Consider the following 16,739-nt stretch of genomic DNA (forward strand, 5'->3'; position numbering starts at 1 on the left):
TCAGACTTCTACTACCAAGAAGGAAGGATTGAGATCTAGCACACTGGCTTTGAAATCAATGTAGCCTTGAGGAACCCACTATTCCGGCTCATCCTCGCTGAACCTAGTCTCCTAGTCTACACCGGACGCATCTACATTGATTATGTCTAAATTTGTAGTTTGGTTCAAGCAGTTCTTGTTTTTCATGCAAGTCATCTCCTCCTGCCACACACTGGCCCAGGTACATGAGGTTTTTCCCAAAATTTGCACTCATCAAAAACTAAACCAGAAGCTCTGATCTAAAGGTTGGAACAAACGGGGAGCATGCCAGTGCACACCAATGCAGGGATGAAACCAACAGATTAATTCAGTAAATTCCTCACCATGTTACCACGTGAGAAGGATCCAGGCACTTCCAACACACTGCTCCAATTCTTGAATGTATGTGTTCAGTTATTGTAGCATAGCATGATTAAAATGAAAAAATAAAGAACACACCACCAAGAGGAGGGAATAATTCATTCCTCAAATTGGCATAGGAAGGGGTAAATTGGCACACCAGTTGGCTATACAGTCAAAAGGACATTACTGCATGTCAAGGATTATCTTCCTCTCTACTTCTGCAGATGTCTTGTCACCACAAATCTTTTGTAGTTTGAAATGGTAAGCAGCAAATCCCACAGGAAGCTTGTTTCCCTAAACAACACACCACAGTATTGAGTCTAGACTATAATTCTTAAAACGGTTTACTACCAGAAAGAATGAAATGTGTTTTCCTGACAAGTCAGCAAAACTTATTAAGCTCGTGTATTATAGCAGAGGGCATCTTCCTCCCACTTAAACTGGCCACTACTTCTTGGTTTAATTCTGTCATTTTCTTTTTTATTTTTGAAATTTTTAAATTCCAAGTTTCAGTTGCAAATTATTTTAATTCTTTCACAGAAAAGTAATATAAGGGAAAGTCATCATCATTCATAAATGAAGCAAAGTCTGTGTTTGTTAAGGATCATCTAAAATGCACACAAAACTCCCAAGTAAAGCTTTTTATGTTAGTCTCTGTATGCTCAGTTATACACATCCAAGGCCTTTGCCCTGAAGAGCTTACAATCTAAACAGACATGAGGCGGAGACAAAAGGCTACAACCAGTCAGCTGTAACCAGTGTTTACTATATGACTTATCTTTTGTGAGGATAAAATTTGACACTGGATAAACTAAGCAGAAACATTTTTAAAGTAAACTAGACTGCTGGAAGACAAAGAAAACTGGAAAGCAAGGCGAGTAAAGTAAAAGCGAAGCAGAAAGAACCCTGAAGAAAATGGGTAAACTAACAGTCAATGAGCACAGAGTGAACGGGGTCTCATAATAAGTAACAAAGCAGAAATATGTATCACAAGAAGTTCTTCAGACCTATGAAGTGCAGAAGTATCTGAGAGGTTAAATCTTCTTTGTATTCCAAGGCATAAAAATAGTCAACGTGGTGGCAAATTTAGTTTTGATGCATGGAGAATACAAAAAGTCAAAAAATTGCACATTTCTTGTAGTTCTGTATTTCAGATAAGGCTACAACACTGAATTATTAGATTAAGATATTAATGATATTCTCCATAACGCGATCCTTTTATGCAGGCAAACGAATAATCAGTTGTTTTAACTTCAACTCACTGAACTGAGACTTTTCCTAACTTGTCTACAATACCTTAACAAGTACCTTTGTTACTGGCCTTCAGCAAGAAGGCTTCAGATGACGTACATAACTCACTTTCCCTTAGCCCAAATGCTGGATAGACTAAGAAACCACTGTGGGAAATTTCCACAATTACTTGCTTATGAACTGGGTCACTTCCATATTTTACATCTGATGCATTTCTGAGCACAAACATTACCCGCTCCCCCCGAAAAAGTGTATAATCTGAGTGTCTCTTTTCATTCAAATCTGAGTAAGTCGCTACTGAAGAACCACGTTTTTCAACATGTTTAATTTCTAGAATGTAATCTAGATTTAGAATATACATCATATATGAATGTTATTTTCTTAAGCTGAAAATTGGATTTGGTGTTGCTATTCAGCTACCTGCCATCACTTTAACCAACATTGGTATACCACCAAAAACAACTTTATCCAGACAGGAAAATATAATTGGTTTAGAAGTATATAGTATAAAGGCAGAAGAGAATTTTAAAATTTCAAATAATAAATTAGCATCCTCATGCAGTTCACACTCAATATTAAGTTGTAGGTTTTGTTTTTAATCCATAATCATGTGGCTGACTATATACCTTAGAAGAGCCAGAAATAAGATGTAAAAAGTCAAAGTCATGCAAGAAATGCTACGCAACAGTATCTTGAACAACAAGCATGTCTCCTCCCATCCCATCCCCTCAACAGACACATGCAGGAATCACAATGTGGGAACTCTCCCTGTGGTGCAGAGACTGGTGTTGGCCATGCCAGGAGGGCTCATCCTGAAGTCCTATCAGGAATACAATGGTGTTACTTCTCAGCTGGGTATGAAGGTAGCAGGTGGTGAGAAAGGAGAAATTTCAAAATTAATATTTTTACAGGCAATCAATTGCCTACTTATAATTGATTGGAGGTTCCCTCAGAATTAAAAATTGGGAATCAAGTTTGTTGTGACAAAGTCATAGACAAGTAAGCTTGATGGCACCACTATATTTACGCAGAGCAAATAGTTTCTTGATCCAGTACCTTTCATATTTACTAAAGTCACGTTTTAAGAAGTGCTCACAAAAAAGGGGGCAAATTGCTAAATTCATAGGTTGACTTAGTCCAGCATGGCAATATAGCACAGGAACCTGTCTTTAAAAAAAGAAAACAAAAAACAACTCTTCAGCTAAGCAGACAGTGATTACATTGATATGATATACTCAATTACTTAACTGCCAGGGGGCCTAATGTTTCTCAAGCAGAGAGAAGCAAAATTACACACATTAATAAAATGATTGGAATATTCAATATACCTCTTGATATCTCATGACCTATAATTTTTTTTCCAGAATTTCATTTAACAGCAGCCCAAGATCAGCTTCAACAGCCAGAAGACAAATTCAGGGAAATAATAAAATAAGGTGTTTTTGACCAAAGAGCTGCGATGACAATTCACGGTTAAAAAGAAAAAATATGACATACATACGACCAGAGCTAAACAATCAGATATTGTAATTATACTTTTAGCTCAGCGGTAATTTTTGTCACATAATTTAAGGTGCTCAAAACATGCTACAGTATTTTCAAATTATGGATTGGCAAGCCATTACATAAATCAGATGTAAAATATGGCCAGACCTTAAGCAAAAAAATCCCAGAGTATTTTTCATAAATCAACCGCAGTTGTGCTTTAACACATATCTATCTATCTATCTATCTGAACCTTACTGAGAACTGTAGTGGTTTTACTTCAATCCTACAAATAACTTTGCGTTGCTGATTTTATTTACGTTAAGGCAGAATATGCTGGATGTACAGTGACACAGTAGATCCTACTGCATAAGGGTTTGTGATATGGAAAATAAATTGTTTACATCCAGATTTGTTAAGAGGTTGTTGTCTTAAATGTTTTCTCCAAGTACCACATAACCAAATTTTGGAGAAGTTCCTGACGTAGAACAGAAAGCGAAACACAGCAAAGATTTTTGACCCAACCCCCATCTCCCATACCTCACCCTAAATCTAGAACCTTATTCATGGGTATACTATAATGTGAAACAGTGATAGTTGCTACAAAAATGTACAAATAATAATTGTAAAATTATAATTGCTATAAATAAGTAAATGACCATAGCCTCTGAGGCAGTTGCTGATCTTCCTTTGAGCTCTGTGTCATACTGATACTCTGTAAAGGATGTCCATGATTCACCAGTAGAATACCATTTACCCACTTATCAAAAAAATTCCACAGATTAAGTCAAAATGAAGACTACAAATATTTTGTTTACAAGCACGTTTTGAAAGACATCTGAAATTTGTATTTCACAGGCTTAATTAATAAATCAGTGCTACATTAAATCAGGATTATTATGAGATGGTACTCACATAGACCCACATAAAGCAAGTACTTTTAGAGCAGCAAGCAATATGGCTATTTCTGTCAGACTGCCCGTAAACATTTTCATATGATCTTTCATGATGAAAATTCAATCCTGTGTAGTGACTGGGCTCTAGTACATCCTAAAAGATAAAGACGAGCACTGCAGACAGCTTTTACTCAAATACGCTGAGATTCAAAATAAAACAACAAAAAGCCTAAACCTAAAATGCAATTAGCAATAATTAGAAGCAAACACAAAATATGGATCCTTGATGCACCTGCTTCAGGTTACAGAAAAAGTCTTTTTAATAATAAATTGCCTATATGAGGCTCCATTTTTAGTGCTTTAGTTACTGAGTAATTATACACAGAAGTGATCTACTATGTTGCTGAATATAGTTTCATGCTACTATAAGAAAAAAAAAAAAAAGAGCTATTAGTTCATGGAACCTGAAAAATTTTATTTTAATTTTGTGCCTCCATGATGAATTAACTAACCCACTTTTACCTATCCCTATTCTCCATTGCACATAAGAATGCATCACATGTGTCAGGGAAAAAAGCTAATATCCCACAAATCATTAGCAGGCTTGGTACTGGATACAGAAATTGGATTTTAAAAATCAGTCCTTCACAAATTCTACACCCTACACCACCTAATATATCACAGAAGAATGAGTACATCATCATTTAACCCTCTGCACAGATGCAGCCCACAACAAAGAGCAACAGAATGAGTATTTGATAGATCAGGAGTACAGGATTGTCAGAGATGGATAAGGTACCACAATGGGCAGTCTCATATTCAAAACAATAAGCCAGCTATTCATAATCCATGGGGAAAGAAAAGCCCAAAACAAAATAAAACCAAAACCCAAACATGGAATTAATTCACCCAAAAATCATTTTGGAAAGCCACTACTACCTGTGAACAAAAGATGCTAGACCTCTCATTAATATTTTGCTCTAGCACATTACTCAAAATGATCCTTTTTCAGCAGCTCCTCCAGCAGCAAATAAATCCAGAAGTATATCAGGGATGAGCCAAAATGTAACAGAACCCCCGCCGAAAATGTAGTTTTGTTTTCTAGGAACCGTATAGAAAAATGTCTCCAAGTTTACTTCACCCAAGAGCCTGGGTAAATTCCGGCTTGCCTGCATGGCACCCAAGCATTTACCAACACGGGGAATACATCAAGCTCCGACAGGCGCTCTGCTAGATGCACACACATCGCTCTCACCCGTTCTAACCATCCTGCTGCTGAGCTGGGAAGGACCGACCGGACTACTCCCGGTAATAAAGCTTCACTGCGAGGGATGCGACACCCTTGAAGGTACACACCAGCCACAGCAAGGAGCTCTCCTTCCCCAGCGCGCGAACTGAGCAGCTCCCCCATCTTACCCCCCCTCCTCCAGGCACCGTGTGCGGGCACGCAAATTGCAAGTCCTCGTCCTTAGGACACGTATAGACACACACAACGCCGGACTCCCCGCGAGTGCCACCCGCCGCCCCGCACGCACGCAGAAAGCTCAACCCCTCCCCGCTGCACAAGCACGAACAGAGGGGAACCCCTCGCCCCGCAGCGCCGGCGCCCCTCCCCATCGCAGACACACACACAGAGCACAATAACCCTCGCGCTGCACACACGCACCTGGCACAACACCCCGCTGCGTACACGCACGCAAGGATGAGGTTCAGCGGGAGCCCCGCTCCCCGCAGAGCCCTACCCCCGCACACGCACACAACGGCAGCACTCCGCGCAGGCGCACGCTGCTGGGGTACCCTCGCTCCTCACACCCCCCCCCGGCACACCGCAGCAGCACCCCTACCTTGGCACGCACTCAAGAGACACAAGGTTCCCCCCCGTGCACAGCACGCCACCGCACACACACACAGCAGGAACGCCCCCCGCAAGCACAGAGAGCAGAAGCGACCCCTCAATGCACGCAGAGGGGGAGCACGCCGCCAGTGCACACCCCGCTCCTCCAGCCCTCCCGTCGCACTGCATGCGGGGGGAGCCCCCCCATTGTCCCGCCCCCCCCCCAACCTGGAGCCTCTCCACTATCTGCCATTGCCCCCACACAGCGCGGGCCCCTCTCCTCCCCACTGCCACCACGGCAGCCCACACACGCTCCGAGACCCCCAATGCCACCACAGCGGGGGCTCCTTAGTGCTTCTCCCCGTTGCCACCACACCAGCACCCCCCACTACATCTTCCCCATTGCCACCACAGCATATGCGCCCCACTGCTTCCCCCAGTCACAACGGATCCCCCCGCTAGAGCCTCCCCATTGCCCCCACTGGGGACCCCCAGGCCCCCTAATGCCACCAGAGCAGGCCGCTCCCATGCCATCCCACCGCAACTGCCACTACAGCCCCAACGCCCGCAGCCCTCCTTTGCCACCACAGAAGACCCCCTCGCTGCATCACCGCCACCGCAGCAGAGACCTCGCACCCCCATTGGCACCACACGCTCCCCCCGCCCCCTTCCCACTGCTCGCCCCCAACTGCCACGACCATGGGGACGCCCTCCCCGCCGGGCGCCCATCCGTCCCGCGTTACCACCGCAGCCGGGCCCCTTCGGCAGGATGCCCCATCACCCCTTACAGCCGGAGCCCCCCCACCTGCTTGCGTGGTGTCGCTGAGGTCGTAGCCGCTGCCGGGGAAGTCGCGCAGCTTCCTCCCGCTGAGGCAGAGGATGCCCGAGCTGCCCGCCTCCTCTAGGGCCCGGTCCAGGCTGCGCACCGTGTGCGGCTGCGGCAGAGTCGCCGCGCCCCAGTGCGGCCCGGCCGAGAAGGAGAGAGTGAGGTGAGCGGGGATCCCCAGCCCCCCCGCACCGCTGCCGTTGCCGTTGCCGCCACCGCCCCCCTGCCCGGCCGCCATCTTCGCGCGGTGCAAACCAGCCCCACAATAACAACAGCCAGCGCCGCCCCACCGCCCCGCCGCCACTGCGCAGGCGCTGCCGGGCACGCAAAGGGGTAGGGGGGGCCGCGGGAGTGGGACGGAGGGGCCGCTGGCGGAGGGGGCGTGGCTCCCGCGCGCCCCTCGGCCGCCCTCACCAATCCGCGGCGGTGTGGAGCGAAGGGGCGTGGCTCCGCTGCTCCCCTGCGGCCTCCCTCACCAATCCGCGGTGCCGGGCGCAATGGGGTGTGGTGACCGAGGCGGTGCTCGCCAATGAGGGGCCGCGCGCGCGCCAGGGGGCGGGGCGGTTGGTGGCACCGGAGGCCGCGCGCGGGCGATGTGGGGAGCTACATGCCGCCGCCCGTGGGGCTGCAGCGGGACCGGGAGGGCGCGGGGCGGGCGCAGTGCCGGGACGTCCCGCCACCATGGGGAGCGGGGCCTGGCGGGGAGCCTGTGGGAGCAGGGTGCCTCTTGCAGCCGGGCCGGGAGCGGGCCCGGGTCACTCTGTTTCGGGAGAACACAGCTGCGGGAGGGGTTCGGGGCAGGGGCCGCCCCGCAAAACAGAGGCGACGTTTATGTGACACAGGAAACAACTGCTCGGCGACCACAGCGCCGGTGACACGGCGTCCTTTCCCGGTCGCGGAGCAGCCTCGCCAGTCGGTGGCGTGGCAAATGGGCTACTTTCACTCCAGTGGCACCGTTCAGGTTTACTCTCGTATCTATGGCAACAGAGATTTTCGATGGCTCCTCAGGTTAAAAAGTCACCTAAACCAGATGCATCAGAGCATCACCTCTGCGTTGAAAGCTAATAGCGAGTAGTGCCTGTCAATAACTGCAGATCCTCATTAGTGGCGTGTAAAAAAATGAGTGGGGGATCTCCCGCAGCAGAACAAAGGGGAATAGGAGTAGGGCTGTCACCCTAAAATGGGTTAAGAAACAAAACCCTCGAAAATACTGATGCTCTTGACTCAGAATGTGAAAGGGGAGTGGTGAAACATAAATCAGAAGCTGGCTGCAATGTCCGAGGCCCTGTTGTATTAATAAAATGTTACACGATTGCTGGAATACTGTATGGATGAATAATTATTACCATGTAATCTGTACGTGATAGGTGCTGCATATTTATCTGACAAAAAATGTCTCTGGAGCCATAATTAAGAAGTGCTAAAGAAAGGCTCATAGACCCACATCTTAATGCAATTGCTGTGGGTTTGATAAGCAGAATCTGCTTTTATTCTTTGATCCTCCTGAAGGTCCTTAAATGGATTTTTTTTTTGCATGCATGCATGCATGTATCACGACTAATTTGGGGATCTAAGGGAAATTCCTTCTATAAGCAGTATGGGAGAGACTAGCCTTCAGTCAGCAATATGTCAGTGGGAGACAGCTGAGCCATTATTAGTCAAAAGAGGAACAGCTCTGTAATATTCTGTGGGTGATCTCTGGCTGAAATTCAATAGAACCAAATTAGCCAGGATCAGTGAGAAGGTACTGAAGAGCGAAGGGTTTAATCCTTCGGTGCAGTATTGTGTGGACTTCGGGATCACTGTGTCCTTGCAAATACACTGGCTTTTCAGCAAAAGAGGCCTATGTGCAAAATGCCTGTGGGGTGGGGGAAGGGCTCCCATTGTCACCTCCAAATATTGTGGCTGCCTGCTTCGTTTAGCTTAGCTGTGGATGCTTTCGTGGGCTGTGGGATTAAAGCTTACAAACAAATACCTACCGATCAGCCTGCCTGGGGCAGAGCCTCTGCTCTTGCCCTGAAAAAAAATAATTGTTCCCTGGATTCACAGCATCAGACAAACCTGCATGAACGCTGCTGACTGCCGCCCGTGGTCGAGCCGCCAGCCAGGGAGGGTAGAGGTTGAACGAACTCACAGACTGATGTTGGGCCAAGTGTGTACCATGATTTTTCCTGGAGCAGGAGGTACAGTGGCTCTGCAGCTGGCAGGAGTGAAGCAGAGCAGCGGCCAGGACCAGCCCCGTTAACTAAATGTTACTAACTGTTAGAAATAGTTGCTCCAAGTTTACAAAGCGGGTGGCTTGGCACAGGGCCAGCTCAGAAACGTAGCTCTGCTGTCCTCCCTCTAAGCCACATCATACAGCCGCTTGCTATTTAGAGCCTAACTCATCTCTGCGACCTTAGAGAAAGGGGTTCAGCTCACTTTGTAAGAAATAGGTCTGACAAATTGTCAGAGGACTCCAAACACCATTTAATCATGCTGGAGTTCTCACGTATGAGGGGCCTTTTTATCTTTAACAAAATACTCACTGTGTCTGCAGGTGTTCCTACTGAGAAGCAAGCCAAGCACGCTCAGTCTGCTCAGGCACATGCTTACATCTTCGAATGCACTGAAGTCTCCAATACAATAGGCTAGAAGCAGCGCCTGAGACTTTTTCTAACAGCTAACCCAAAATCCCCAATTTGCAAACTGTCTTGAGCAAATTGCTGCTTACTCAGGCAAAAGCTTGGGAATTGATTGCAGGTTCCTATGGTATAGTTACATGGAGTTTTACCTGTGGGGGTCATTTATCACCTCAAATAGCTGCACAATGAGAACAGATGTCTGGAATGCTGAATTCTAATTCATTTTATTTATATTGTATTTCACAGCGTTTCAACAGTTCACTCTCCCCACACTCCCCGCTGCCCTTTCTTTCTCATTTCGCAAGCAAAACCAGAGTCACTAGTGGCAGAAGGCTCCCAAAACCAACCTTCTTGTCATAATGAGTAGTAAGTCATAGCTGTGCCATCCCTCAGTTTCTTCTATAAAACAGAGATGATAGCATTTTCTTATTTATTGAGGCACTTAAGATGAGTACAGGATGAGGTGGAAACACTCAGACGTTGTAATGAGACTGCACAAGACAAACGTATTTTCCTGCTGTCACGCCACAGACAGAGTCTATGTATCAGGAGCCCAAAACCACTGAAAATCCCCCACTTCCATGAAGAGCTTCCACTTTGAAAATCTTTGTGGTAACCCACATCCGCTCTAGATGAGATAAAAACTCATAAAGATATGACATCAACAAACTTCAAGAGGTAGTATTAATGCCTAGAGGAATGAGATCTAGATAAGGCTTTGATCCATCTAACTTTCAACATGGATTGCAAGATGTGGTTACTCACAAGTCTTGCAATGACGTAGTCCTTAGCATGGTTAGCACAAGCCATGGGCAGAGCGAGTGTGAGAGCTGCGTGCCCATCCTGCTGCTCTGCCTCTGCTGCTCCCACACCTATTCTGCGTCATTGCTCACAGCTCCGAATTTCCCCCAGAGCACTGCCTTCTCGAGAGAGCCAGACAGATTTATCTGTACTGGAAACGTCGGTATAAAATTTATTATGACAGTAGGCAAAGCAAGAGTGGGGTCCCTTATCTCTCCCGTACCTTCATAATGGAGAAGGACAACGAAGCTGGTGAGGGGTCTAGAGAACAAGTCTTATAAGGAACGGCTGAGGCAACTGGGGTTGTTCAGTCTGAAGAAGAGGAGGCTGAGGGGAGACCTTATTGCTCTCTACAACTACCTGAAAGGAGGTTGTGAGGTGGGTGATGGTCTCTTCTCCCAAGTAATTAGCGATAGAACTATGGAAAATGAACTAGGAAAAAAGAACTAGGAAATGGCCTCAAGTTGCGCCAGGTGTGGTTTAGACTGGATGTTAGGAAAAATTTCTTTACTGAGAGAGTGGTCAAACATTGGAACAGGCTGCCCAGGGAGGTGGTAGAGTCACCATCACTGGAAGTATTAAAAAAACATGTGGACGTGGCACTTCAGGACATAGTTTAGTGGGCATGGTGGTGTTGGGTTGATGGTTGGACTTGATGATCTTAAAGGTCTTTTCCAACCCTAACGATTCTGTGATTCTGTAATTCTCCAGAGTATACTGCAGCCTGTGTCCCAGGTCAGGTCAGTGCATGTGGTAAGAACATCAAAGCACAGTAACAAAGCTGAGATGCTGCCCGGGGTGTCATGCGGTGCAACGCTCCCTTGACAACTCCAGCAGACTTGCAGACCTCTGCCAGGCAACACAAGCTCTGGGCACCTAACGCCAAGCAACAGGGATTGCCAAAAGCAGAGACACCCCTGAAGCTTTTAGTGTTCCTGAATTAAATACTTGAGCTGAATACAAAGCAGATCTTTGTCACTCTAGATTGCTGTTTGCTGTGAGAAATTAAATCCTCCTGAGATGTCAGCACTGACCCTTTTTTGCATCCTTTAGAAACTTTCTTGCTTTAAGCAATTAAACATCCAAGCATTCATAATGCTCTTACTATGCTTCTTCATGAGTAGCCTCAGTCCTCCTACACATGTGAAGTACTGACATAACACATTCACTGTTACTTCAGCACTCACATGATCCTTGTGCCATCTCCTTGATTACTCTTCAATTCCTTCTCACTTACTTTGTATATCAGTGCATGCTCTATTCCTAATTGATACTGCTTTTCTTCTTCAAGACTGGCAGGTGTCCACAGCCTCACACAGGGAGTTAAAATAATCTCCAAATAACCGGATTAAAGAGTCATACTAAAATGGCATCACCTGCCCCGTTTTGAAAGCAAAGCAAGCAAACCCTATATTCCTAGTTAGGTCAAAAGGCAAATGCCACACTGCCCATGCTAAAGGGTAGTGATTTATCTGAAACCATATTTAAAGACCTAGAAACAGCTCAAAATTCTCCAGCACCTGATGCCTGAATAGAAAAGAAGCAAGCAAGATTCTGTCTAGCTGCTTTGGTGAGCAATATCTGTTCTTAGAAGTCTTTTTGTATAGACCACAGTAAGACAGCAGATCCATTAATGAGAAGATTCCTGGTACCTTTTCCATTGGGAGCATCTGATTAATCCTACAGCTAGCAATGCTTCATTGAGCATTGAGCACCACCCTTCTGAAAGCAGGGGGGAAGGCAGCCTCTACCCTTAAAGATGTGATTTCAGGTACCACTTATTCCAATTACATGTACTACAAATACCCCCCTCGTGCTGCTGCAAAGGCCTTTATCCTTAACTGATCATTCTAGTGTGATTTCTAACAGGGTTTTTCCTTTTAGTCTGTTTTGAATAACTTGTTTGCCATGCGGTAGCGTACTTGCCTTGCTTGTTTCTTGGTAAAATTAGAAATGTAGCCCTTTCAGTGAAGGCTTACTTTAATATTGAGGGACCCTGAGAAGCAACATGAACTAAAACTACTCCTATGCTGCAATCAGAAGCGCAGCGGCGTGGTGTGTCCGTGTCTCTCGGTTTACTGGGATGTAGCTAGGCTGGTTACAGATTGCACTGAAGCTACCAACTCCCCAGTCATCCTGCACATGCTGTATAGAGTCCAAGCCCGTGCCATTGCAATTATCTTTATCAGGTATGCCATGCATTTCACAAGCCATGTCCCTGATACACAAAAGACAGTCTAAGATAAGAGGTAACTATTGTCACCTTGTCCTAGATAACTGCACACGGGATGATCAGTTGTACTGTGCTTTAATACAAATGTTAAATCATCCTGCAGACCTCCAAATCTAGACATGCATTTTTATGGGATGGCTTTAAGGATGTTCTGCATAGTCCAGAGGTATAGCTAATGGGTACTGTAAGAGTACTTTTGCATGTACCAGGCTGAGAGAAAAAAACCCCCAACAACCCTTCTCTAAATACCTTGCAGTCTCTAAATATCAACAGGCTGCATCTGCTGAATGTGTAAGAAGCAAATCATGGAATTTGTCATTAACTGTTAACAAGAAGTGGTTGTGTGAACAGTTGTTTTCACCGAGCAGAACTCAATGATATGTGCACGTCAGCCACTTTATTGCATCCAGTCAGAACTTCTGCATAAAAACTGAAGTATTATCATGAACGTAGCTCATATTCGAGGAATGGGTAATGTAGAGAAATATTGGCATCGTCTGGAGTTTTCTCAAAAAGCCTGAAGAACAGTTTTGTTCTCTTCCATCTTCTCAAGAAGATGATTTTCAAGTAGCCACATATGGTTAAAAGGCCATGTTCAGCATCTAACAATAAAACATAAGCTCTTCAGTAGTGGTGCACCAGTTTCAGAGCAAGCTAACGAAGCTGTACTGCTACCAGCGTTCCTCATTAAGAGCTAAGAATTATGATCCTGTAGTTCTCACCAATTAAAAGGCCTAAACACCCCCCCTTGTGGGCAAAATACAAAACATCACAAAAGCGATTGGATTTTTGGCCCATTGAGATAAGTAATTGTTTATCCTTTGAGCAATTCTGATATAGAGTGGAGTGCTTCCATACCCACAGGTAAAAATGTATGCATGCACATGTTAAACATTTCCTTGACATATATTTCTACAGCCACTCAGGCTTACTTCCCTAGAAAAAAAATTATTTGCAATTGCATCATGTAGTTTTGGGTCCATTTCACTGAAAACGAACAGTCATATTTTTTGTAAATTTGTATTAGATAACTGTGATATGAGGTACCCCTGGGAACAAGAGACAAAGTGGTCAGCATTAATTTTAAGATACATATTTTTATATCATAAGATTTATTACAACAACAAATCATCACAAGTTATTTAACACGCAGAAGATTCAGTAGATCTACTAAGAAACTGAGAAAGCATTTCAGATAATGTGAATGTTTGAATGCTGGCATGTGTTCCCTTCTCCCACTGACTTCTATTTTTATTTGTTTTTAGCTAAGAGCCTTCCAAGGTTCCTTGGGGTGTGATTATATGACAAGAAGAGCAGCTGATAAATCGAAAGGCTCAGTGCCCCAACATAACACTTGCTCTTTGTGAAAAAGTCCATTATGCTTGTGCCCTCCAGGGGGGGAATACCTGGCACCTTTGGCAGAGGTGCCCCAGTTTTCTCTGAGGGCTTAGCTTGACAGCTTGTTGCCGCAGTATCATTTAGTCAACACAAACCAGTTCTAGAGGAAAGCACAACAAAAATCCTTTTTTTCCAGTGTTCCTTTTTTTTTTTTTTTTAAAAATAATCCTGCTTTAACCTTTAGAAAGTCACATTACTGACATTCCTTTCTTAGGATGCAGGGTCAAGTCTGTCTGCCAGACACCTGCAGTCCTCTCCAGTGCAGGGGCATTGTGCTTTAGAGGAGGTTCTGGCTCTTAAGGCCTTTTCACCAACTCCAGCATGTGTCACCTACACTGTTAATGTGAGAAATTACTCAGAACTGAGTTAATGGCAGTACTTAAACATACTAAGCAAATGGGACACTTGCCAAGACATTAAGAGGTCAGACTGGCAGCTGAGAGATAACAAAGCTCGTGCTTCCCAGATGCAGAAACATGGCTCAGAAAGGTTTTGTCACTGCCTTCAAAGCTAAGCGTGCAGAGAAAAACAGATAATTAAACCTCTCACCTGGTGGAATGTGCTGCAAATGCTATGTTGTAATTCAACAGAAAAACTGTCATCTGAAAATACCTACTGTTTTAGAAGTTGGGCTCCGTATTTCTAAACTCTGCCTTTGTCTTGTTTTGTCTCAAATGTTTGTTTCACGAAACGTGATCAAATGGAAACACCACTGGAAATCTCTCAGCTGTTACTTTCAGATTTTCTGAAGATACAAGCACATACGATTTTGCAGAAAGTCACAAAACCTTTCATGACACTGTCCTCACAGTGGGACCAGCTCCAGCTTCTTCCCAGCGTGGGTCACTCAGCAGACGGCGGGCCTGTGCCCGAAGGAGGCCCCCGAGCCCTCCTGCGGTCCTTCCCTCCTGGCTCCCGGCAGCTGCTGCTCCACCACTGGCTCCAGGACACCTCCCAGAGCCCTTCTCCAGCACCTCACTGGGGGCTAGAAAATGACACTTCCACAGACCTCTCTCTCCCTGTCCATTGCTATCGTGTTGGGTTTGCGTGGCCAGGTTTTGGTAGCAGGGGTGGGGGCTGCAGGGGTGGCTTCTGTCAGAAGCTGCCAGAAGCTTCCCCCGTGTCCGGCAGAGCCAGTGCCGGCCGGCTCCGAGACGGACCCGCCGCTGGCCAAGGCCGAGCCTATCAGCGATGGCGGCAGCGCCTCTGGGGTGACGGAGTGAAGAAGGCAAAAAAAGATGGCATGTAGCAACTGCATCGGGAGAGGGGAGCGAGAATGTGCGAGAGGAACAACTGCAGACCCCCAGGGCGGAGCAGGAGGGGCAGGAGGGCTCCGGGCGCCGGAGCAGAGGGTCCCTGGCAGCTCCTGGGGAAGCCCACGGGGAGGCCGGCTGTGCCTCTGCGGCCATGGAGCTCCACGGGGGAGCAGATCTGCACCCGCACCCGGGGAGGGCCCCACGCCGGGGCAGGGGGATGCCCGAAGGAGGCCGTGACCCCGTGGGCAGCCCGTGCTGGGGCCGGCTCCTGGCAGGGCCTGTGGCCCCATGGGGAGAGAGAGGAGCCCCGGCTGGAGCAGGTTTGCTGGCAGGACCTGGGACCCCACGGGGGCCGGGCTGGAGCAGCCTGTTCCTGAAGGACGGCACCTGTGGGGGGACCCAGGCTGGAGCAGCCTGTTCCTGAAGGACGGCACCCGTGGGGGGACCCAGGCTGGAGCGGCTCGTGAAGAACTGCAGCCCGTGGGAAGGACTCACGTTGGAGAAGTTGGTGGAGGACTGTCTGCCGTGGGAGGGACCCCACGCTGGAGCAGGGGAGGAGTGTGAGGAGCCTCCCCCTGAGGAGGAAGGAGCGGCAGAGACAAGGTGTGATGAACTGACCACAACCCCCATTCCCCGTCCCCCTGCGCCACTGGCGGGGAGGAGGGAGAGAATCAGGAGTGAAGTTGAGCCTGGGAAGAAGGGAGGGGTGGGGGGAAGGTGTTTTAAGATTTGGTTTTCTTTCTCATTACCCTACCCTGATTTTGACTGGCAATGAATTAAACTAATTTCCCCAGGTCGAGTCTGTCTTGCCCATGACAGTAATTGCTGACTGATCTCTCTCTGTCCTTATTTCGACCCACAAGCTTCTCGTTATATTTTCTCTCCCCTGTCCAGCTGAGGAGGGGAGTGATACAGTGGCTTTGGTGGGCATCTGGTGTCTATCCAAGGTCAACCCACCACACTTATATGGATACTTCCAGCCCTTTCCCAGCAACCACAGCTTCCCTGGCTGGTCTCACTAAATTGCTGGGAAATTTTAATGATTCCCTTTAAAGGAAAGCTCTTGGACTAGGGGGGCATTAAAGCCAGGGCTCCCCAAAGAGCAGCAGCATCCCTGGGACACCTTGCATGTCACAGACAATTGCAAACGGGGTACAATGACCTTAGTTCTTAACATTTCACATTAAAATGCTTTAATAATCATCCTGCAGTGTCATTGCAAAAGACAGCTGAGGTTATTTCTTCCAACACTGTTCTGTTCTTTTCTTTCTTGAAAGAACAGTTCCCTAAACCAACACTTTCAGAAGGACTTGATCTTGCTAAGAACTATACACATACCAGGAGGCAATCTTTGCCCTGTTTATTTGCCTGTAGAAATTTCTCTCCCATTTGAAGTGCAAGCTGGGAAAAAGAAATTGTCTTGAAAACACAAGGACCTGCCTTGAAAACACAGAACATGGAGACTTTGTTCTGAGATTTATGTGGCCTTTATTATGTATGTGGTGTGGCAGGTTATTTCAGAGCATTTATTGTATAGAAACTTTAGAAAAGAACATGCTATTCACCTCATGCACAGCGGCCCTTTGGAAGAGGAGTAATTGTTCTCCCAGTTCTCTTCAACTTTGATTGTTTTTTGTTGAGGTGTTTGGGGTTTTTTTAATCTGTCTTTAAAAGTAGAGGAAGATGGTTTGGATAACATTTTATATTAAAACTGCAGAATAGCACCAGGGCCACAACCAATGTGACACTGAGAC

The 16,739-nt window shown here is 46.4% G+C and overlaps 1 protein-coding gene across 1 annotated transcript in view; it reads right to left on the reverse strand.

Moving 5' to 3' along the window:
* The window catches only part of LRCH2 (leucine rich repeats and calponin homology domain containing 2), a gene marked incomplete at its 3' end in the record, with an annotated part of 47,840 nt that extends 40,866 nt beyond the window's left edge, over window positions 1-6,974 (reverse strand). The window contains exon 1 of the mRNA XM_082004052.1: window positions 6,653-6,974. Coding sequence (XP_081860178.1) covers window positions 6,653-6,911 — 259 coding nt within the window. The 5' untranslated portion in view covers window positions 6,912-6,974. The remainder of the gene's footprint in view (window positions 1-6,652) is intronic.
* Window positions 6,975-16,739: the final 9,765 nt, after the last annotated feature.

The sequence above is a fragment of the Phaethon aethereus genome (assembly GCF_964289735.1).
Source record: "Phaethon aethereus genome assembly, chromosome: 10".
Taxonomy (NCBI): Eukaryota; Metazoa; Chordata; class Aves; order Phaethontiformes; family Phaethontidae; genus Phaethon; species Phaethon aethereus.